This window comes from Amblyomma americanum, chromosome 5 (assembly GCF_052857255.1).
Source record: "Amblyomma americanum isolate KBUSLIRL-KWMA chromosome 5, ASM5285725v1, whole genome shotgun sequence".
Classification (NCBI taxonomy): Eukaryota; Metazoa; Arthropoda; class Arachnida; order Ixodida; family Ixodidae; genus Amblyomma; species Amblyomma americanum.
In genome coordinates, this window is record NC_135501.1 from 136,787,015 (window position 1) to 136,810,100 (window position 23,086).

General features: G+C 43.4%; 3 protein-coding genes across 4 annotated transcripts in view; 1 reads left to right on the forward strand and 2 right to left on the reverse strand.

Moving 5' to 3' along the window:
• Window positions 1–23,086, reverse strand: part of LOC144132741 (uncharacterized) — a 646,537-nt gene that overhangs the window by 188,905 nt on the left and 434,546 nt on the right. The window lies entirely within an intron of this gene.
• Window positions 1–23,086, reverse strand: part of LOC144132745 (uncharacterized) — a 170,009-nt gene that overhangs the window by 29,128 nt on the left and 117,795 nt on the right. The gene's annotated exons all lie outside the window — the stretch shown is intronic.
• Window positions 9,737–21,261, forward strand: LOC144132739 (uncharacterized). The gene is made up of 5 exons (XM_077665359.1): window positions 9,737–10,069; window positions 13,069–13,547; window positions 16,022–16,311; window positions 17,824–18,009; window positions 19,863–21,261. The coding sequence occupies exons 1-5, from the start codon at window positions 9,858–9,860 to the stop codon at window positions 20,676–20,678; spliced, it is 1,983 nt and encodes a 660-aa protein (XP_077521485.1). The 5' UTR covers window positions 9,737–9,857; the 3' UTR covers window positions 20,679–21,261.

Sequence of the window (23,086 nt, forward strand, 5' to 3'; positions counted from 1 at the left end):
CAATTTGACCATGTGACAGGTGGGTAACAGGGAGGCGGGCATGTGAGGAGTAGTGCAAAGGAAAACATCGCCATGGAGAGAACACACAGCTCGTGCATTCTCAATTTCAAATTTACCGCAAGGGAGGCCGAGTCGATAATTGTGCTGAAAGAGGTGCAGGTTGTATGAAACAGAGATGAATCTCAGAAATATCAAACAACATAAAAGTTGACCGAAAACTGGAGGAGACACTTGAGCTGAAGGGTATGACGCTATAGCGTTAATGGGTTAATGTCCATATATTCAGAACTGGTCATTCTTTACTTTAAATTCATACATTGCTGAGGGTCCTCATACCCCTCGTCGTGCAGTGCTGTAGCAGTAAGGTGATGTGCCACTTCCCTGGAATGGCAGGTGCTGCCCCAGTGGGAACCGAGAGACCCGAACTGATCTTTTTGAGCAACCTTTCGCGACCAGTCATTAATTTAACTGCCACCTGCCATGGTGGGCACTTCACAATCCGGTGGGCAGGTTATGACGATGCCACAAACCAAACAAAACCAAAGTGTCCCACATGTCCCCTAGGATGCTCCTCTGGGGATCTTTCGTGGATTTTTCGCTCAGGGATAATGATGCCGATGACGACACTGGAATTTTGTGCGACATGAGGCCCTTACCGCTAGCACATTAAAAAGCACTGGGAGGAAAATTGTCAAAGGTATCAGAAGCTAGTGTTTCAACAGGCTGCACGAAGATATATAAGACTGGCCAGTGCCTGTTGAAATGAACAAGAAAATGGAAAAAAAAATGCAGCATGTGAGAAGGATAGCTAGGAAGAAACTGAAGAGCATGGAAAACAATTTGTGGCGATCAATTGGATTGATTTGGAGAAAGTGTGATAGTATTGTTATTCCCCGCATCAATCGATTCTATTTCTGATTCCGTCACGGTAGAATTAACTCAGACTTATAAATACCTCGGCGTAACAATGTCCAATGGTCTAACCTGGAACGCGCATGTAACAAAAGTCATATCCGCTAACAGGAGCCTTGAATTCTTAAAACGACATCTACGCCATGCGCCACAAAACGTAAAATTACTTGTCTACAAATCACTTGTCCGTTCTAAATTCGAATACACCTCTGCTATTTGGAGCCCAAACCAAAATTATCGAACAAATTCCCTAGAATCAGTACGAAGTCGAGCCACAAGGTTCATATGCTCGTGCTATTCATATAATGTGTACCACCATATATAATGTTAGTATATCTTAGTATATCGTCATTAAAAGCAGAGGCAGGCTTAACATCTCTAGCTTGTAGACGTGGTAACACTAGTATGTGCTTGTTTCATAAACTTTATTACAGCTCACTTCGTTCTCCGCCCTACATCAATCCGCCGGCATGCATTTCCCCCCGCATTGGTCATCCCCTTCAAGTTGCCCGGCCTCGTACGCGCACTACTACATTTGCATCGTCATTCTTTCCACGTTCAGCCACGGACTGGAACGGCCTTCCACACGACATCGCCGCAATCACCTGTCCAACAACATTTGTGAATTGTTTAAAACACATATTTAACAGCGTATAATTTATGTACCTTACGTGTTTTCTTTGTTTATTAAATGTTTTATACATGTAACCCGCCCCTTATGTAACACCCCCAATCCCGGGGGCCTTTAAGGTAATAAAGTGAAGTGAAGTGAATTCCAACTACAGAAAATATGTAACATTGCCAGGTCGTGCCAAGTCCTCACATCACTGCCAGCGCATTGGTTAAGCGATGCGCCACTGCATTGGCCAGCGACTGTTTCAAGCACAGCCACCAATGGGGCTTGCGAGACCCAGGTCACTCTTTCCAAGCAATGTGACAAAGAACAGCTCCCGCAAGCCACATTTTTGCACAGACAGTTTTTCAGGATGATGTATATTTTGCTCATAGGACTTCTGTTGTCCGCATAGTTGTCTGCTCAGTTCCTCGTCTCCCCTGCGAGTGAACAGGGGATAGGAGGCAGGTAAGAAGGGGGGGCAACTGGCAGGTGGAGAGAGAGAAATCCCTCTAAACACTACTTGACACGGTTGGCAGGTGGAGGATTTATGATGCTGCTACCGCCGAGGGAGGCTCCAAGACCTTCCAATGTTATCACACTAAGATGCAGCATTTCTTTTTACTCGTCGGCTACTGAAGAAGTGCATTTCAACAGTAGAAAAGGGAATTTGTTGGCGAAATCTCTCTCGCAAACAGATAGAATGTAATAACCTTTTATTGATGTATTTCGACATGCCAAAGCAACACCATCAGCCATGAGGCACAGCATAATGAAGGCCTCCTCTTGGGATTCCATAACAAGCACCAAAATGTCAGTACACATAATTTCTGCACTTTGCCTCCATTGAAATGGTGCCATCATGGCCAGGATAGGAACCATAACCTTCAATCTAACAAATGAATGCCATAGTCACTGTGCCACAACTGCGTATCACTGTTTTCAAAGTACAATTGAGGCCCTTTATGGTTTGATGCCATTAGAGAACAAAGCATTGCAGAGGAGCCCCATTTCTCCTGTAAGGTGATACTAAGCAATGTTTTGGGGACCTGCCCGGCACCTGACTCGGCACACACTTGCCAGGGTCATCTACCTGACAAACATTTGGACAAATGACCCTCGACAACACATCATGCTGCAGTTCATCACACAAAAAGGCACTAGCACCACCACAAGTGCTGACATTCCAAGGATGAGTCGTTGGGCATGTACAGAAGAAAATGTTCACAGCGTTCAGACAGATGAAGCTGATGCTTGGTAGCTAGCTGCCACTCCTCACAGAAGTGCAAGCTGTCAATAAATGTGCAATACCTTTTACCCCATGGCCTTTTCTTCTTTCATTTATACCTCCTGATAGGGCTCTTAATCAATGCGCACATCGCTATAGAAATCCCAGTAACCGCCTCCCCTTTGCTATTTGCAATCCTGGCTTCAGAACACTGCATACATTCAGGCATTGCCTTGTCACTGCAAGGCCAATGACAAATGTAAATACAACTGACCAGGCATTTCTGAAAATGATGGCAGTTTTCAATTTTAGCCACAAGATATTTTGTTACATTGCATTTGCATTACCTATCAACACAATCAAAGTTTCACTGCAGCACCTCTTCACCCCCCCCCCCCCTCCCCAAGCCCCTTCCACTGAGGCCCCTATGGTCAAAACGCATCACAAAGATAACGAATGGTTATAAAAGATTTATTTCAATGCAATGAAATTCCATCATATACAAAATATTATTAGACAGCACATAGTTTTTAGCAGTACTGTCAGAAAACCTGCATGTCCATGGTCCTGCATTTTAAACAATGGCGAGACAGGTCTAACCGAGTAAAGGTATAGGCCAAAGTTGACGCTCCCTTTAGAACATTAGGGGAGGAGGGGGGCCCTGCCCTGCCCTGCCCCCCCCCCTCCCCCCGTGCGCACGTGTATATGATGAAGACCAAGTTTCTAAATATTAACAAGAGGGCAAGCTGGCAGCCTTGCTGGCATCCAAGGAGGTCATCCTAGGTATGCCGAGAAGACATGGCTTTGGACTAACATCTGGTAGCTTGTAGACACTTCTAAAGATCAGATTTTTTTGGTTCAGTTTCGTTTTCAATGATGTTTTTCGTGCTTTCAGTGGCGTAGTTATCCAGCTATGCAGGCAGTTCATTTCAGATCCGTAGCATGCGAAGGCTGGAACTGAACTGAACACAGTGTCTGGCTGCATGTTGGAAGAAAAATAGTGCAAAACAGACAAGGGCAAATGAAAAGGGGACACATACAAGCGCTTTCTCACAATGAAATTTTATTGGGAAGGCTGCAAAATACATATCAAAATGGAAGCAGGCAAAAACAAAACAAAAAAGGAAGAAGAAGGGCAAAAAACTGAACTGACAACTGCGGAAAAAAACAGGTCTGAAAAAAAAACATAAAACATGTATGGCAGCATTATTGTTATGTGGCCCAAGGCGAGAACACAAGAACGACCCGGGCACAGCGCAAAGGCTGACGGCACAGGGCCCGCACAGAGCACCCAAGCCCAGAACATGTGCACCACCGAGACACTCCGTTAACCTCTCCACTCACAATATCCGTTGCGCGGCTCCCGGTCGCAAAAACACCGTCTCTGTGTACATCAGGACACGGCCGGGGATGGCGACAGGTAGGGCTTGAGGCAAGAGACGTGGACAATGTCATGCTGAGCTGCACGGGAGATGGTCTCCGGGAAGGCCCGGGCGATCGCGTAGGTGACAGCGGTTACCTGGCAGAGCACACGGTTTGGGCCAACATACCGGGACAGAAGTCTTTTACAAAGCCCGACGCGGCGAGATGGCGACCAAAGCAAGACGAGGGCGCCAGAGGAGAAAGTGACCATGAGATGGCGGCAGTTGTAGTAGTCCTGCTGTGAGGCCTGCGATGCTAGTAGTCGGGATCGCTCCAGTTGGCGGGCGTGGTCTGCCCGGGCAATTGCGTCGTGTGCGTATTCAGAAGGCTGTGAAGTAGATGTCGGAAGCAGCGTGTCCAGAGGTAATGGGGGGCTTGAAGCAGTACAAAAGATAGAATGGTGAGTAACCGGCAGTGCCATGACGGGAAGAGTTATAAGCGAAAGTCACGTACGGAAGGAAGCCCAGTCCTGATGGTCCGGGAAAACATGCATTGCGAGCATATCCATGAGAGTGCAGCTGAGGCGCTCTATGAGGCCGTTGGTTTGGGGATGATAGGCGGTGGCCAGCTTATGTTTAGTCAAGCAGGAATGGGGAACATAGTCGACAACTTTAGACAGACAGCAATGGCCGCGGTTGGTGAGAAGTTGGTGGGGTGCACCATTATGAAGGATGAGATCGTACAGAAGAAAGTCTGCAACATCAGTAGAAGTACTGGTAGGGAGGGCCCGCATGATAGCGTAGTCAGTGGCATAATCCATAGCAACTGCAACCCATTTGTTTCCGGAGGTGGACTCAGGAAACAGGCCCAAAAGAACCAAGCCAACACGATGTAAAGGTTTGGGGAGCACATCCACAGGTTGGAACATGCCCGCTGAGAGAGTGGCAGGGCGTTTCCAGCACCTGCACTGGTCGCAGGCACGAACATAGCGGCATACAGACTGGTAGAGGTGGGGACAAAAGAAGCGATGACGCATGCGGGCATAAGTACGCGAGACACCCTGATGTTCAGCAAAGTGGAGGTCATGAAGCTCGTGGAGGACGGGGCTTGGCGGGGTTCAGGCTTCTCTGCGGTATAGTGTGTCATAATGCAGCACAAACCGGCGCACAGCAGGGACAGATGGGGAGGAGTTGAGGTGGTCAATAATAGAGTGCAGCTCAGTATCCCGTTGTTGCTCATCGCCAACGTGAGCAATAGCAGAGTGCGAGAACAGGTCGGCAGCGCAGGCAGTGCAAGATGGTCAGAAGGGTCAACGGGATATCGGGAGAGGCAATCAGCATCTGTGTGTGGCCGACTGGACTTACAGACCACTGCGTAGTCATAGTCTTGTAGGCGCAAAGCCCAGCAACCTAGCCGGCCAGTAGGATCTTTCAGAGAGGTGAGCCAGCAAAGAGCATGGTGGTCTGTGACAACCATAAAAGGGCAGCTCTATAAATACGGGCAAAATTTTCTAATGACCCATACGAGGGCCAAGCACTCTCATTCTGTGATAGCTTCTCATTCCGTGAGGCAGCTGGCGCAGGCAATGACACGGTCAGAACCAGATTGCCGCCGAGAAAGGACAGCGCAGATTCCATGACCGCTGGCATCAGTGCGGACTTCAGTGGGAATGACCACATCGAAGTGTATCAAGACTGGCGACGTGGTGAGCTTCGAGATTATAGTGGCAAAGACGTTTTCTTGTAGGGGTCCCCAGGTGAAAGTCATGTCCTTTTCGAGCAGATCACCGAGAGGGCGGGCAATGAGAGCAAAGCCTGGCACGAATCGACGGAAGTAGGAGCACAGTGCCAGGAAGCTCCGCACATCGTTGCAGGAACGCGGCACCGGGAACTCTTTCACGGCTCAGATTTTAGCTGGATCAGGGTGAACATTCGTGGCATCGACGACGTGGCCCAAGATTGTGATCTGACGACGCACAAAACGGCATTTGGAGGAGTTGAGCTGTAAGCCGGCATGACGGAAAAGGTAAAGAATCTTGGAAAGGTCATCGAGGTGAGAGGAGAAGCTGCATGGGGGGAAGACTATGACATCGTCGAGATAGCAGAGGCACGTGGACAATTTGAATCTGTGCAGAAGGGCGTCCATCGTACGTTCGTAGGTGGCCGGTGCATTGCATAAGCCAAAAGGCATAACTCTGAACTGATACAGCCCATCAGGTGTCATAAATGCAGTATTCTTACGGTCCTGGTCATCCACTGCTATCTGCCAATAGCCAGAGCGTAGATCTATGGAGGAGAAGAATTTGGCACCGTAGAGGCAATCAAGGGCGTTGTCAATGCGTGGGAGACCCAGGTACAAGGTACCCAGGTGGCGATAGTCAAAACAAAAATGCCATGAGCCACCCTTTTTCCTCACAAGAACGACTGGCGAGGCCCAGGGGCTGTAGGAGGGTTTGATAATGTTTTTAGCAAGCATCTTCGTAACCTCAGCGTTGATGACCTCACATTGACGAAGATGGCAGCTTTCTGGACGTTTCGCTGCAGAAACCGCAGTGCAGTGACATCCTGCTGCTGCTCACAGTCGCGACCAAACCGACATCTACTTCCGGTGTTTCGAGCAATCAGGTTTGGCCGCTGCAGCAGATTGTGATGCTTTTGATGATGACACAAACTCAGAATACGGACCTTACTTGCAGTAGACAGGTTTCCGTTTCCTAATTCATGCTATTTTTTTTGCAAGAACCACAAGACAGTGCCAGGACATGGTGACAGCCAGCACTTTGCATGTGCAAACAAGTTTCTCATAGAAAGGTGAAAAGTCAGGCATGTTTTTCATAGCGTGAACCACAGCCTATGCGCGAGCATAGTGTGCAAATCCAGAATAGCAGACTACAGCAATGAAACGTTTCGATATTTCACAATGCCAAAAATGGTTTTATGGGAGTTAACGTCCCCAAGCGACTCAGGCTATGAAGGACAACATAGTGAACGTCTCTAGAAATTTCTGACCACCTGGGGTTCTTTAACGTGCACTGACATCGCACAGTGCACGGACCTACAGAATTTCGCCTCCATCGAAATACGACTACAGTGGCTGGGATCAAACCCACGTCTTTTGGATCAGCAGCCGAGCGCTACAACCACTGAGCCACCGCGGCGGCTCAATGCCAAAAATGAAAACTGAAGTGTTAAATTTTTTTCAATGAACATTTTCTCTGATATGTATACATGAGGTTCCATAGTGCAAAATGAAGGGACAAGACACAAGTGCCCTTGTACTTGTGGCTTGTACTTGTGTCTTGTCCCTTCATTTTGTGCAATGGAATCTCATATGTGAATGACCCACTAGCCTCAATCACCCTTCGGGAAAGTGCATCTACTAACAGCAAAAATTGTTTAACTATATTTGCTAAGATAAAAAGCCCTCTCTAAACTCAGTGCTCATTTACAACTATTTGCTTTTCTGTTCCTTTATTGCCATATAAAGTTTTTATTATGGGTCACTTTGACTGTAATATGAAGTTTCCTTGCTATATATTTTTAAAATTTATTTTTGCAGTCGTAGTTATGTTTTATGGCTAACAGTAGCGAGGCTGAGAAACCTCGTCGCCTCAGCAATCCCCATAGTTGAATAGCTCTTTTAAGGAGTATAGACAACTAATTAAGTATACACTGATAACCATGTGGTATCCACTTATGTATGCAAAATAATTTATATTCGAATTTCTCTGTCAGAATGCTGGCTCCGACGTCAAAGTTGCATATAGGTCACGTGGGGCATGTGAAAACAGATATAATCACTGCTTCGTTGCATTAATTCACTGCAATGCTAAGCCAGCAGCCTCAAGAACCGAAATAATGAATGAAGGAGCAGCGATTTTATTGCTGTCTTCGCACGCATCACGTGGCCTATCCGGAACTTTGACATCACTGAGCTGTTGAAACCAAAACCGAAATTGCATGACAGAAATATTCAATTGTAAATTTGTTAAGAGTTGCAAGCAAATATCACGTGATTATCCATATATGCAGTTTTATACATAAAGTGCAATGGTGTCAAAGCTATTCCTGTTGTTTGTGCTGCCTGCATCTGTGGCCAAAAAGTAGTGCGTTCCTTGTGGTGAGAAGAAAATATTAAATACTTTGCCTCCAGACTTACTACATGTTACATTTGTCATGAGCTTGATTAAATGCACTCTTATCGCTGACGACACATTGTCGCTTTCTCGTGCCTTAGAACACTACACCACACAAGAAACGCTGAGTAATATGCCTCCCTTTATTTTTCCGTGCGGACTACTTCCGTACCTTTCACAGCGTTGCACCTGATGTATGAAACGGAGTAGTCTTATGCATCACTACAATGAAGAAAACATGCCACCAAAATTAGGTATCTATACTTCTTTAAGAAACTCGCAGAAACGGTGGCGCCAGCTTTCCCTTTAGGTAATATTTAGAAACTCTGTGATGAAGACGATCAGTTGCTTGAGCATGACAACATGGCCTGGGCAAGGTGACAGTTTAAAAGCTTTTGTGCACAGTAGAGATTCACTTGTTAGCGAATAATTTTGTAAATAAAAACATCTGCACGCTGCAGTCAATGGTGACCAAAATCGAAGGAACAGTCACAGCCAGTCACAGCGAAACGCTTATAATACAGACCATTGACGAGGCTGAAACTGTATGTAAACACGATCAACGGAAAAGCAGTACTGAAGCAAACAGGTGTAGGCACGTCATCTTTCACAATCGCCTAGGCCATGAAGAAAGCATCGTGAACAAGAGCAGGTTTACTCCAGACGCAAGACGTGACATTTGTTCACAAGTGCGGCGTCTTTTTCCATGTCTGCTGTTTCAAGATTGAAAGAAATGCAAACTAACCATCACATGCACCAGCAGCCTCAACTCGAGTACAATGCTTTGTCCGCACATTTAGCAGTAAGGCAATGTAAGCAACTGTAAGGCTCGGTTTGCTCCTACTTACGACGCGCAATATCGTACTCAACTGCGAGATTTCTGCGAAGAACATGCCGCCGACGTATGGGACGACCGTTGATGTGAGGCGTTTTGCCCTCCCGTTCAAGAAGAGGACACCAAGGCAGGCAATGCAGGCCCAGCAAGCTGCGTCTTGTGCACAAAGCAGACACACCGCATCATCATCTTGGAGCTCACCAGAGCCCGTGTTTGCCCGCCGCAAATCCTTTTCGGCACTGCGTCCCATCACAGATTTCCTTGAGTTTTTACCACAAAATATACTGACAATAACCTGGTTTCTACTTCAGATTAACTCCCAAATTAAGCAAACGGGCAAAAGCATGAAGAACCCGACGCCACTTTTCACTCCTTTCCATCATGGCGACTTCAACTTTGGATTGGATTGGATATTAGACGATGCGTCAATTAGGCAAGGCAACTATAGACGTCCTCTTTGTTAAAAGATGAATAAAATAAAAACGTTTCTGATATAACACGCACAAATTTTTTTTCAGAGTTATAAGTACATAAATCGTACTAGTGCGCAAAATACCATTCGCAGAGTATGACACAAACGAAACCGAAACTCTTCACATCGCGCCGCTTCTGAAGCGTTGAAATGCGCGCGCTAAACTATTGCGCGAAAGTTTGCAAGTTCTCCGTGGTGTGTCTTCTGTAAGCCGACAGCTACGCCTAGCTGAGTGACAGCGACCTGCACAGTCTGATCGCATCCCTTAATGACAATAAAGTTGGCACCATAAAGTGCGCCATGGACCTTGGGCCATCCACATCTTCGCAGGGGGATGAACCGGCCGCCGGCGCTCTAGAGTGCGTGGAAGATTGCAGGTCATCCACTAGTGATGTGAAGGTGCTCCGCTGCAACTTGTTGGATGGAAAAGCCGCAGAACTGTGGGTGCGCCAATATAGCACGAACACTAACACCTCCTGGATTTGCGAGAAGATCCAAACAAAATGCACCAGGTAAGCGAAACTGCGGTTTTGGCATGACGAATTGTGATGCGTGTTATTCAAATCAGGATGTATATGTAGGTGGCTCCGGATTAATTTCAACCACCTAGGGTTCTTTAAAGTGCGCTGACATCGCACAGCACACGCGCGCCTTTCGCCTCCATCGAAACGCGGCCACCGCGGCCGAGATTGCAACAGGGTCCTCCGCCAGTAGTCGAGCGCTCTCGCAATTATAACCTCAAGAATTTTGATGTCTCAGGCTTGTTTGATATAAAGTCCCTTCATGAGCTTTATGAAGATCCATCCACTCATCCATCCATCCGTCCGTCCGTCCGTCCGTCCGTCCGTCCGTCCGTCCATTCTCAAGGATGGAGGAAGCCGATGTTGCATGCAAGCAGCTTGAGGAACCCTAGACTACTGTACAAGCAACAGTCGCAGAAGGCATATACACACCTTATGGAGCACTTTCACAGGGTGATAGATCGTAATGGCTTCAATACAACGAAACAATGTATAAATGCAAGTATAAAAAAATTGATTCTTTAAAAAAAAGACTAAAAAATTCAGGGGCACTTTGTTAACCTAAAGTGCGGTGAGGCGATAGCCTTTAGCGCGGTGTCACTGATGTGTAGTTAAGATGTTAATTAAGTACACAATTATTTGTGAATCTTAAATGCTGGAGACACTGGAGGGCATTTGGGAGGCATCCGCCTGATTCGACGCCTTTCTGCAAACACTCTCCAGCGACGTAGACAAGGAGAACTACATGTGCGTTGGAAGGAAGTAGAGTAGTCGTTAGCACTCTAAGCTGCGGAATGGGAGTATGGTAGTTCGAATCCCATCGTGCACAAAGATTTTTTTCTTATCGAAATGAAGAGTGTCACGGACGGATGGACGAATGGACACCGCGAGTATGAGCCATTAAAGGCTTTCGCCTTAATAATGCAGCTTAAAATATATACAATTAAGTGTGATGAACATATTGATTAGAGGTAAGAGTTCATGAGCAACTTGATTTCTGACGGAGTTTGGTTGAGAATTTCTTTGCCTCTGTTGTGACAACTGTTTAGAACTTTGGGTAGGTGACACTGAAGCCTTTGATCACCATAATTAGTACGGGAGCTGGTAACTTTCCACACATCTGTATAATGATTTAGACGTGCTGATGCAGACTGTTGCAAGTTTGCTATTTCAGTTAATGTCATGCAATGTTTTCAAGAACTGAAATAAAATTGTTTTATCGTCTTCGGTTATAGATCTGCTGATTTTTAGGAAGATTATATTTTTTGAAACAGGTTAAGTGTGCTCTGTATAAGGTAGGTTTTCAAAAAAGATTTTTTTTGCAATAATAGAAGTTTGTTAAAGGAGTATAGATACCTAACTTTTGGGCGCGTTTTCTTCTTTGTAATGATGCGTAAGATATTATTATACATGGATCACCACGTGTTATTCTCCTACGACCGCTGAATAATTTATAATCGCATTTCTTTCTCGTGCTGTTTCGGTTTCAGCAGCCTAATAAGGACTCTGATGTCAACTTGTGTTTACAGGTCACGTAACGCATGAAAAAACTGCAATATAATTGCTGCTTCTACATTCGTTGGCATTTCGTCTCTTGAGGAAGGCTCACTTCAGCACTGCAGTAAATTAAAAAAATGAAGCAGCGATTATACGGATATTTTTCCATGCCTCACGTGACACAAAAGCACTTTTTGACAGCACAGCCATCGTTCAGATATTGAAACCGACACAGCATGACAGAAAAATTCGATTATAAATTATTTACCAGTTGCAGGTGAATATTGAATGATGATTCATGCGTAGTAGTGTCTTCCGCATCATTGTAGAGAAGAAAACATGCCATCAAAATTAGGTGTCTATAGTCCTTTAATATTGGATTCCGCTGTCGAGCGCCATACCAAATGGGAATACTGTATATTAAATATAACGTATATATTGTATATATGTTATGTTGTGATGATAAAAACGTTTGCAAAGGTTGGTCCTTTGTTTGTTGGTTTGGTTTTATAGAACTTTAGTTAACGTCCTAAAACGGCTGAGGCGAGGGACGCCGTACTGGGGAGCTCCGGAAAATTGTGACTACCTAAGGGTTCTTTAAAGTGCACTGACACTGCACAGTACACGGGCCTCTAGCATTTTGCCTCCAGTGAAATGCGACCGCTGTGGCTTGGATAGGACCCGTGTCCTTCAGGTAACTAACATGGAGTGAGGAACAGAGCTTCAAAAAGTTTCTTTTGATGAAAATAACCCTCTGTATTGTGCTCAGTTCTTTCATAAAGTGTAATAATTTCTCCAGGCGACATAGGTTGACTGCCATCAGAGCCTCTAACTTTTATCTCGGTGTGCCACCACCATCTGTTCTGGCTTGACATTCTTTGCAAATTCAAAATGTAAATCCTTGCTGAAACCCCCAGTTTTCCTATCGTTATTGTCATCATAGGGAAAGGTGTGCAAGAATATGCCAATAATTTAAACTTGTCCAAAAAGTTGACTTCGTTCGTTTAAGGATTTTGGTAAACTGCGTTATGAATTTTTACCTGTTCATTAATTATAATAAGCTATGGCTGTAATAACATTTTATACTGAACTATGAAACAGTACTGAAGTATGAAGACAAAGAAATCCCTTCCTGGCTCAAAATTTCAGAATTCCTCAAAACTTTTCATAATAAGCATGCCTTATGAGCACTATTTATTTTAGCTCTCCCCAAAGGCACAAGGCACATATATCACACATATATCATGTATGATGTTAAATAATGGCACATAATTTGCTCCATATGCAAACTGTTAGGCCATGTTTTTTTTTTTGCCCTGTAGAGGCCTTCTCAGTTATTACACTCCTTGATGTGTCTGGATTCATTTCAAATAATTTGGCTTGCCTGCTTTGCACAATTACATAAAGACTGTTTTGTTAAGGTCATTACCAAACCTCATAAGGCCTACATTATGCACGTGTGCACTGACTGTGGCATCTTTTGGTTCTTGTAGGATGGTCTTCCACAAGGTGTGGCGGTGCCAGCATAATCCACGTGACAAATCGTCACACCGCAACACCTCGTGCCCAGCGAAGCTGGATATCAAGATTAAAAAAGTGAATCGCGACACTATGAATAATGACCTGTTCCTCTGCCGGCAGACACCTCTACAGGCCGTTGTAAAGGTGTCGCAACACAACCACAGCCTGCAGTCAGCTGACTCACTAAGACTTCTTCGACCCAGCGAAGAAACAAAAACTGCTTTTCAAGAATATTTTGAAGATGGAATGACGACAGCTCAAGCAATAAGCCACCATGAGAGGGTTCTCACTGGAAAACCAAATGGGCACACCCTGCTGGCAAATTCCATGGCCAACCCACCACCAAGGAGTGTTTACCGGTGGCACCAGGAATGGCGGAGTCAAAAATATGGACCCCAGGGTAACCCGTCTTTAAAGCTGCAGGAAAACAAGCCCAGGTATTTAGCCCAAGGTAAGCAGGATTACCTATTCCAAAAAATTCCAGCATTATTCTTTGAAATTTTTAATTTCTGCTACTGCTTCCAATCCTGATAAGTGTTTGCATCACCACATATCAGAGATGTAAGTAATGTACAGTTGTGTGATGGGGAAGACATTCAGGAAAATACTTTGGACAGGTGCTGTACACTCTGCAGTGATTTAGCTCTTCATCATCCGGGCAAGGCAGAGCTAACGCATTGCCAGCATCTGTGCTTATTCATGAGAGTGTATTCCAAGCTCATTTCCAAGATCATTTCCAAGCTATACTAGCTGTGCATTTTCAGTGAAAGTCCTTACACTGTGGGAAAAAAATTTATGTTATAAATTAGAGTCCTACATTCATGCAAAGAAGAAGCGTGGAGTAAGTTCAGCAGGGTGCATTGCTGGGCAAGTTGGTTTGACATACTCAAATATGCAACACTGGCAGACGACGGAAGTCATCAGCCAGTGCTGCATATATGAATGCAGTAAGTGCTCAGTGTTAATTGCTGACTTCAAAATTATTCTTGTACGCCAATGCACTGCACATGTAAAAGCTGTGTAGTGACAGACCTGTGCCATGTTTGAGCACAAAAAGCCATAAACAGAGGCATTTCCATGAAATAGTCTCAATACTACACTACAATGTTACAAAGTTCTAAAAGCGGCACTGTTACCACAGTGACCTCAGTTATTGTCAGTCTACGAAGTCATGCCAAAATGATGTGTGTTGATTATTATTTACCTGAAAACACCTTAAACGAAATGAGGCCACAATGCAACTCACTGTAACTCTAAGTTGTCTGAGAAATATACATGAATGGTAGATGGGCAATACACTGCATATGTGTACACTCAAGTACATCTTCATCACCCATTTTGAAGAGCCAGAAGTATCATAAAATTGAATACAGCCGCTTTTATACATTTTCTCCTTCCTTCTGTGTATCTTTGAGTAGAAGGATTACTTGTTCGTATGACTACTGTAAAAAATTTATCACCGCCTCTACTGCTGTTGCACTGCATGAGTTGCAGGTTCTTTGTGTCCCACTAGTCCTAATTCTGACAAACTGGCTTATATTTACTGTTGAGCCATTGTTAGAAAGCTGCAAAGCATTGAAGGCAACAAGAGAACTGATGCATGACATGATAAAGGAAATGAACCATGTAAACAGTGCACCAACTCAGGCGGTGCAAAAAGATTCTCAGCATTACGTAAGCGTAGATGGAGACTTTGCAAGTCACTGCTGCTGGTAGCATTCCATCACGCGCACTTATCAATCTATGATTATTTTTAAAAATGCATACAGTCATTTGATCACTTCAATGATATAAAGGTAATGAATAGATTTAGGCAAAGAATCTATAAAGTGCTGCCAGAAACTCAAGAGCTGTGGTATACAAGAGCGATAAACTTCCTGGCTGAAAACGTGCTAATCCTTGTTCACTGTCCAGAGACCTGATCAATGTGGGAGTTACACACATGAGCAACATTATCTTTTAGAGTAAGTGAGAACAAATTTATTGTCGACTTTGTCGCTTACGCTTGCTGCGGTGGACAGAAGAGGAATATGGAAATATCAGATTTGCCCTGCTCTAGAATTCTAAGGAAAAACTAAAACTATTTATTAACATTTTTTCGCCAAGAGATTACAATACAATATCTTTTTATTTTGCATTGGCAAAAAATATTGGCAAATATGCTAAGATAAGTGGCCTCTACAAAGCAATGTAAAGCGTGGCTAAACCAACCGTGTCCTTCATTCATGTATCAATAGACCCCTACTTTTCCCTTTCTTAGCAACCCAATTCCCCAACAAATGGCCTTGAGCCTCCCTTTCTAAATAAACAGCTCATTCATTAATTCATTCATTTTACATGAAACATCAAACTGCTCTGAAAATGCACTGTTAGGATGCAAAGATAATAAAAAAGACTGTCTTCGAACAAGCTTGTGTTACTAGAGGGAACATTCTGTGATAAAAATTTACAATGCACAAATAAAAAAGACTGCCTTTGAACAAGCTTATATGTTATCAGAGGCAACATGCTGTGATAAAAATTTAAAATGCATAAAATCTTCTAGACAAAGTACTGCCAGTACAAGAGCTGGAATATGGTATGTGGAAACACCTGCATCAGGATTAGTGACTAGCTAAAATTAGTGATAAGCTCTTGTTCAAAATACCTTGCACACCAGTTGCAGTGCGGAGTAGAAACTGATGTTCAGAGTGCTGTGGTTTTATAAAAACAATAGCGAGCAAGCTTGTGAAGTCAAACATACAGATTTTACTTTACTCCGCTGCTGTAATCCATAGTGAGTAATAGAGAGTTCTCCTATATACATAAAAATGTTACGAAAGCTAGCTATTGGGCATAAAGAGAAACACAAAAGGTGGAGAGGCTAACCCTCATGTTTATCAGTCTTTTCATGCTCCTTCAATGATATGCTTGTTTGTTTTGCAGGGACAGATGTCAGCATCACGAGTGTGGCAGATGACAGCTGGGCAGTCCTTGTCGTCACACCCATCATGCATCGAGCCCAGCAGCTGGAGTCCGCACGTGACATTATATTCGTGGACTCTACATCATCATGTGACGAAACTAGGAGCACCATAACGGTGCTGCTGACAGCCACAAAGGCAAGGGCAGTGCCTATTGCACTCGTCATACACAGCTCCCAGACCAGGGAGGGGTACAAACAGGCCTTCCAGCAACTCAAAAGCCAGCATCCATTATGCTTTGGAAACAGCCCGGTTTGTTGCTTTATTGAATTATGAGCAAATTAGAATAACATTACTTTTTTTTGCAAGACTTCCCATCGAAACTGCCTTACTATCCGAAATATGACTATGGTGACAGATTGATGTGGCACGATATTGTATTTTGATTTGGTTTTCTGTGCATCTTACAACTTTTACATCTGACACTTCTAATATGACCACTGTATTTTTCTCTTAGATGCCTATTTGTCATATGCCCTGCATTAATGCTGCTACGAAGTGTACCTTGTACCTATGTATATTTTTGCCTTTAAGTTTTGCCACGTACAATAGTTTATTTACTTTTTGCCTTCCATCTCATGTTGTATTAATTAGTTTCTCTTGTACATATGCCACTTCTTGTCCCTCTTACTCAATGCATTTCTGACCCTTGTAAGGTATTATGAATAAATAAATGAATAAATACAGTGCATATCTAAAACCGAACACAACTACAGGAGAAGTTGGATTTATAATGCAACAAGCTGGACAATTTTTTGGTATAGGTTCAGTCACATGTCAGGCAAAGGATTACCAACTTTCTTTTTCGAAGAAGATTGGATAGAGGCCAGGACACATGACAGACAAACAGCTGCATGTCGAAATTAGCAATTTTTTGGTTAACGCGTATCTGCCTACAAGCTGATTTTCTCGACCACGCTGCCTTTCAAGGCATGTTTCCACCAAGGAATTTTCAAAAGGAAACACAATGCAGGAAAAGCAAGCTACCAATTTTTCCACCAACTCGTTCTTGGTTTTTATCAAGGAACTCCTGCAGACTGCTGCTGCAGACTGTTGCTTTACCCCTCATGTAAATCTCTCACCCAAGGACCCTTGAGGTATCTATAACAACAAAAAATAAAATCAAGCACGTTCCTGAATTCTAGATGAATCTTTAGCTTAGTTTTGAGAAGTTATGTAATTAGCTGCATAGTCATCCTTTTCTTCTTATCTTTCCAAGAGTTCTTCACAGTAGAGAATGCTTTCTTCTCTGACTGCTGTTGCAAGGCAGATAGGTTAGAAAATGAAAACCCTTTGGAGTGGCTATTTATTCCTGGCTATATGACCTGATCGAACTCAAAAAGTGGTTATTTTGATAAGGTCATGTTCGGAACAGAAAGTGTGATTTGGAAAACCCTCACAAAACATGGGCTAATCAGTAATCATAATCAACAGCATTGACTGCTTTTTTATACATGCCGAAGTGCTGGTCAGCATTGGTGTTAATGTCCACACAGTAAGTACATGTCCCACTACAACATTTTAAACATGGGCTGTAAGTGCCTCTGCATTTAGAAACCTGCCACCCACAGGCTCTAGTATGTGCCAGAAGTAAGCATAAATTTTTTTTAATCCTCTTGCCACAGTGTTTGCATAATATTCAAGAAAAAACATGGCATAGAGTTGGCAGATGGGTAGAATGTTAAAATACAATCTTGCCGAGGTGTATACGAGTGCGTCAGCCTGTTGGTTTATGCTTGTGATGGGTTCCTTTTCACCTTACAGGCTCCAGCTGTGTTTATGACCGACAATTCAAGACCCGAAAAAGATGCCCTACATGAAACATGGCCCAGCGCACGACAGCTGCTGTGCCACTTTCATGTTCTACAGGCCGAGTGGCGTTGGCTGACCTCCACAAAGAACCAGGCAGCCAAGGAAGAGCGACGTCACTTGATGAGAGCTTTTCAGAAGGTGATGCAGACACTGTCATTTGACTACCTGCCTAGGCCATACAATACAAAAGAAAAGAGAGACACTCTGCACATAAAACACTTCGCCATGCCCATTTTGGCTGAAACATTGCATTACTCAGAAATAAGAATGTACAGCTAATATTTAAAAGGACGCTAAGGGTAAACTGAAGTTGGCCTGCACTGATAGATTCCTGCAAATGAAAAGAGGCTAACCACACCCCTAATGATGTAGCTTTTAGAAGTGAACAAAGACAGAAAAAAATGAGAGTTATCGCTACCACAACCATTCTAACAAGCAAACTAGAATGACATTAAGACCTAATCTTATACGTAGATTCCCAAGGCAAGGATCCATCACCTCCCACTTCTAAACAGTGATCACAGAGCTCTTTCCAGTCTTGACGGCATGAGTTTCAGTCAAGTGGAGGGAAGAAAACAAGTGTTTCATTTTTACAGCCAACTTTCTAAGAAATAAATGCCTCTTTCACTGCCATATGACTGTGCGGCACTAGTCATTTTGTTTTTGATTTTTAACGAAGTAAGTACAACATGCAGAACCTGGCACATATAGTGAACACCTTGAGGTAAACATACTCACGATGACAGGAAAAGAATTCCATGCACTTTTCCTGTCACATACATACTCTCATTGCCATGCTTCACAACAATGTAGCAAACACAGATGAGAGAGACTGGACATAACAAGCACTTGTTGTGTCTAGTCTCCCTTTCACCCATGTTTGCTGCACTGTTGTGAATCATGAATATATATCAACTCGCCCAACCTTCTATACTCTCATTGCCACTTGATTCAATGGCCACTGAACTGAATGGAAATCCGCTGGTGCCAAACTTTAGTTTTTTCACTCGCCATTCAACTCTATGGGGATTAACTTAACAGAGGTTTGAAAATGCAAATAGATAATGTCAAGAAGCCATGAGAACAACCACATGGTCAGCATACATTGGAAAAAATACACAGGATTGAAACAAGAAAAATGAAAATTTTCTGTTCATTATTTTATTAACTGTTCACTTAACTAACTCCTTCAGAAATTACTTTTTATTCGATCATCAAAATAACAGCTCCGCAGATTTCCAGAAGTAAGCAAAGCAATACCATCTTTTTTGTATGCCACGTCTCTGTAGTTTGCCGATTTTGCCCATTTAAGCATAACTGCATACTTCATGACAACCAAGAACTGGCAATGCCCTGCTGGTGCTACAACACAAAGAGAAGAGAACAGATAACAATTTGTTTGTGAAAGTACCACTGGAAAAAAAATAAATGCTTCTAGCTGAAACGAAATGCACAGTGTTACCTCCCATCTCTGTCTTTGGATTGTGCGGACTTGCAAAGTGTGCAGTGCTTTATTTTCTGAACATGTGTGAATTAAAAACTGCATTTACAACAATAACAAATGTTTTCCTAATCTGCTGCTTCAGGCCGAGTGTTCGTCCCGAATGTAACTTACCTAGTTAGATATATCTTTTGCCAGCCAACAGATTTCATGCTTTCTTATTAACAAATTCATATCTGCGACAGCAACACACATGTATGGCCCTTGAAAAATTTTATGGTCATTGACTCCTTGTGCATTTAGATTGCTCATGTGACAGAGGATCCCTGGTGAGAAAAACTAAGCAAAGTTAACTGATCGAGGAAGGATGATGAGGAATGCAGAAACAGCTTGTACTTGCGCAAGATATAGGTCCAATCCTTTTGTGATATAAAGACATTCAGTTCAAAAATGAGTTCACGTGTTATGGTACAGAAATAATGGTACGCAGCTAGTAATACAAAACACCACTGTATGCGTAGACGATATGCTTTTTTTGTTCTGGTTTCAGATTCTGTATGCAAAAACAATGGAAGAGCTCCAGACAGCTAAGGAAGAGCTTCACTGCCACAAACACGAAGCCTTCATAAAGAGAGTGGAAACCTTCCTTCAACACCAGCAAGAGTGGGTGCTCCTCTACCGTGCAGGCACAGTCACCAGAGGCCATAACACGAATAATTATTCAGAGGCATCCATACGAATCCTGAAGGATATCGTTTTGTGCCGCACCAAGGCTTACAATGCAGTAGCCCTGGTAGAGTTTACGATCACAACTTGGGAAAAATATTTTGAGGCACGGTTGCTGAGGCATGCGCATAACCGTGACTCCTCCCACCGTGTTGCATTCCAGCACCTGCTGCAGAAGCTGCCCAATGATTTCGCCAAGTCCATTGTACAGGTGGATGGCGCTTTGTATAGTGTGCCAAGCTCATCTGGCACCAGCTCTTATGAAGTGGATGCGGACATTGGCTTCTGCAGCTGCTGGAGAGGCAGCCAAGGCGCTTTTTGCAAGCATCAGGCTGCTGTCCAGAAGGCTTTTGGTGGCTGTTTTCCGAACAGCCCGGAGCTGACGCCCGAAGACCGCCGACGGCTCGGCTACCTGGCACTGGGTGATCGTTGCCCAAACATAGAATTCTTTCTTCCAATGATGCCAGGAGGCAATGAAGAGGTCACAGTAGCCTGTACATCGGCACACAGTGAACAGGCTATGCATGCAGATGTGAGCCAGCTGCCAGAATCTCCTCCCGGGCCATTTCCAGACAGGAAAGAGAAACCTGAGGTACAGTGGAGCATTAATCCTTTCAACTATTATAATGAACTATTGTAGAAGCATAACAAAACTTCTTGGAGGTTAATCGCATAGTCATCACTTCCAGCATAGTATATCCCTGTGCTCATTACCTGGCTGATAAGAATATTGTAATGAACCACTAGGTTGTGGACAGTTTTTGTTATGTACTGTGTGCAGCAGGGTTAAAGTTTGGGGCATGCTTGCCCCAACTTGTAACCAGCAGCTCCATAATATTACATAAGTGTGAAACAATATATGAATGCAAGGCCAAGACACGCACCACCAACATCCCATTCCCAATAGTGTTATATCTTGTAGTGAGCCTTCAGATAATTTTTGTGCATCTTGAAGCACTGAAAAGCACATGTTGTGTTTGACATACATGAACACATTAATACACTACATGCAGTCATATACATGCATGTATATATGCGTGCATGTCTATGCACACATGTATGGCAAGCATACAGTTGCCACTAGTGAGAAAGTTCCTTTTCAGGTGAGAAGGCCCTGAAGGTCAAAATAAAATGAAACAGCAGATCATGCATCAGTGCGTTCACCTTCATTTGGGATGGCGTGCATGCATGTGTTAATGATTACAGTGCACATATATTCAGGAAGGGCAACCTCCTTGAACAGGGTGATAAATCTAATGGCCAGGATCGAAACTTCACTTATTCTTGAAAACAGAGAGACAGATGCAAGGAAAGGCATAAAGGTTCACCAAGAAATGCCCAACAGGCTGCCCTACATGAGGAGAGGGTAAAAAAAGGACAAAACAGAGGAGAGAAGGAAAGTTGAATTCAATTAATTGAGAGGATGCAATATGTCCATATTGTCGTCTATAATCTACAAAACAAACAAGAGCTATTGTGTGTATACAGACTGTAGCTTAGGATAAACGTCATGTTTGTGACAGTAGAGGTAGTTTGGCAGCAGCACGTTTTAGGCATGCAACCAAAACAAAAATATACACATATCTGTAACTCAAGCTGGAAAGGCTGATGGTGGGTCAGTTGGTGTAGGATGTTCAGGAGGGTGAAAACCAGAAAAAAAGATACGGTGCAGAAGATAGAGGGCAGGACAGTGGCTTCACTAACAACTAAAGTCTGTATTGAAGACTGGCTGCGAATTAGTAACACAGCCATACATGGGCAAACAGAAATTTATCTATGAAAATTCACAACATCAATGTCTTTGTTATAGATGGTGCACTCACATTTTGTGCTTCCTTATCAGGAAGGCCTGAAGGATTTTGCGTGCCTTATGTGTTTTCTGGTGGCCTAGAATGGAAACCTTGCCAAAATATGGTGGTACATCTGCTACAGTGAAAGGTAGCATTACAACCAAGGCGGAATGCCTGTTCAGCTCGGACTTTCCATCAGGAATGACAAAACAGCAGAATCCGTCTTGAAAAGTAAGAACGGCAGTGCCAAAATAGAAAAAAGGAAAGATGTGACCAAAAAAAGGTACATTAAAGTCAGTCATTACTTATTTTCACAACATGATGCACAGCATAAAAAATTTACCAAACATCAAGGCATAAATGATTTTTTTTTTCAAGTACAGCAAAGCCATCGTGCCTCATGAAATATGCACTGAGTAAAAAACAAAACTGTGCGCCACCAAACATGACAGCCAGCACATGTAATGCACCACAGAAGCGGTTTACAAGATTCCTTTAATTTGTGGAACAAGTTATGCCTGGCAGCACATGTGTTAATGATAAGAGAAGTGACAGATTGTAAAAGTACTAAGCTAGTGAGCAATACTGATGCTGGAGAAAATGGTCGTCTTGCCTTTTAACGTAGCTGATGTACCACAGTATCTATAGTCGCAGCCATTTAAATACAAAGCATTTGTTAATGATCAAACTCCTCTCGCACCTCATCTATAGTAAATTAGGAGGTACCCGACATGCACACAAACAAGTTCCGCTGGTGTGTTCATACATAACGTCTAGAAACCTTCACACTTTCGCTAAATGTACGCAAAAAGTTGAAATGATGAAGCTTGCTCTATATAGTTGTGGCCTTGACTGCACGTCACGTTTAGTGAAGTTTACATTCTAGGCCAGAGCGACATCCTTGAGGCCTTTCATATCAAGAAGTTTGGTGATTCTTATGCGAGTGTACCATCTCTAGCGCTGATGAAAAAGGAATTTTATGTTATGAATTCTCGTATGTAAATTTCTCTTAGCTGCGGCTTTGGCATATTTAGGCTGTATTATTTGGCAGCCTGCCTTCAATAAATATTTTAGTCCAGCAGTTGTCCACCCCTTTGTGTTGTGTACCGTCTTTTCTGGCTGATTTTCATCTACCTGTTACCCACTCTACCCACCCGTCCATTTAAAAATGTCGCATCAGTTTTTAACCCTTTGAGGTGTTATTTTTGTTTTAATCGAAAACAAACATTTTTCATCCTAAATAGTATATTCAAGCCCC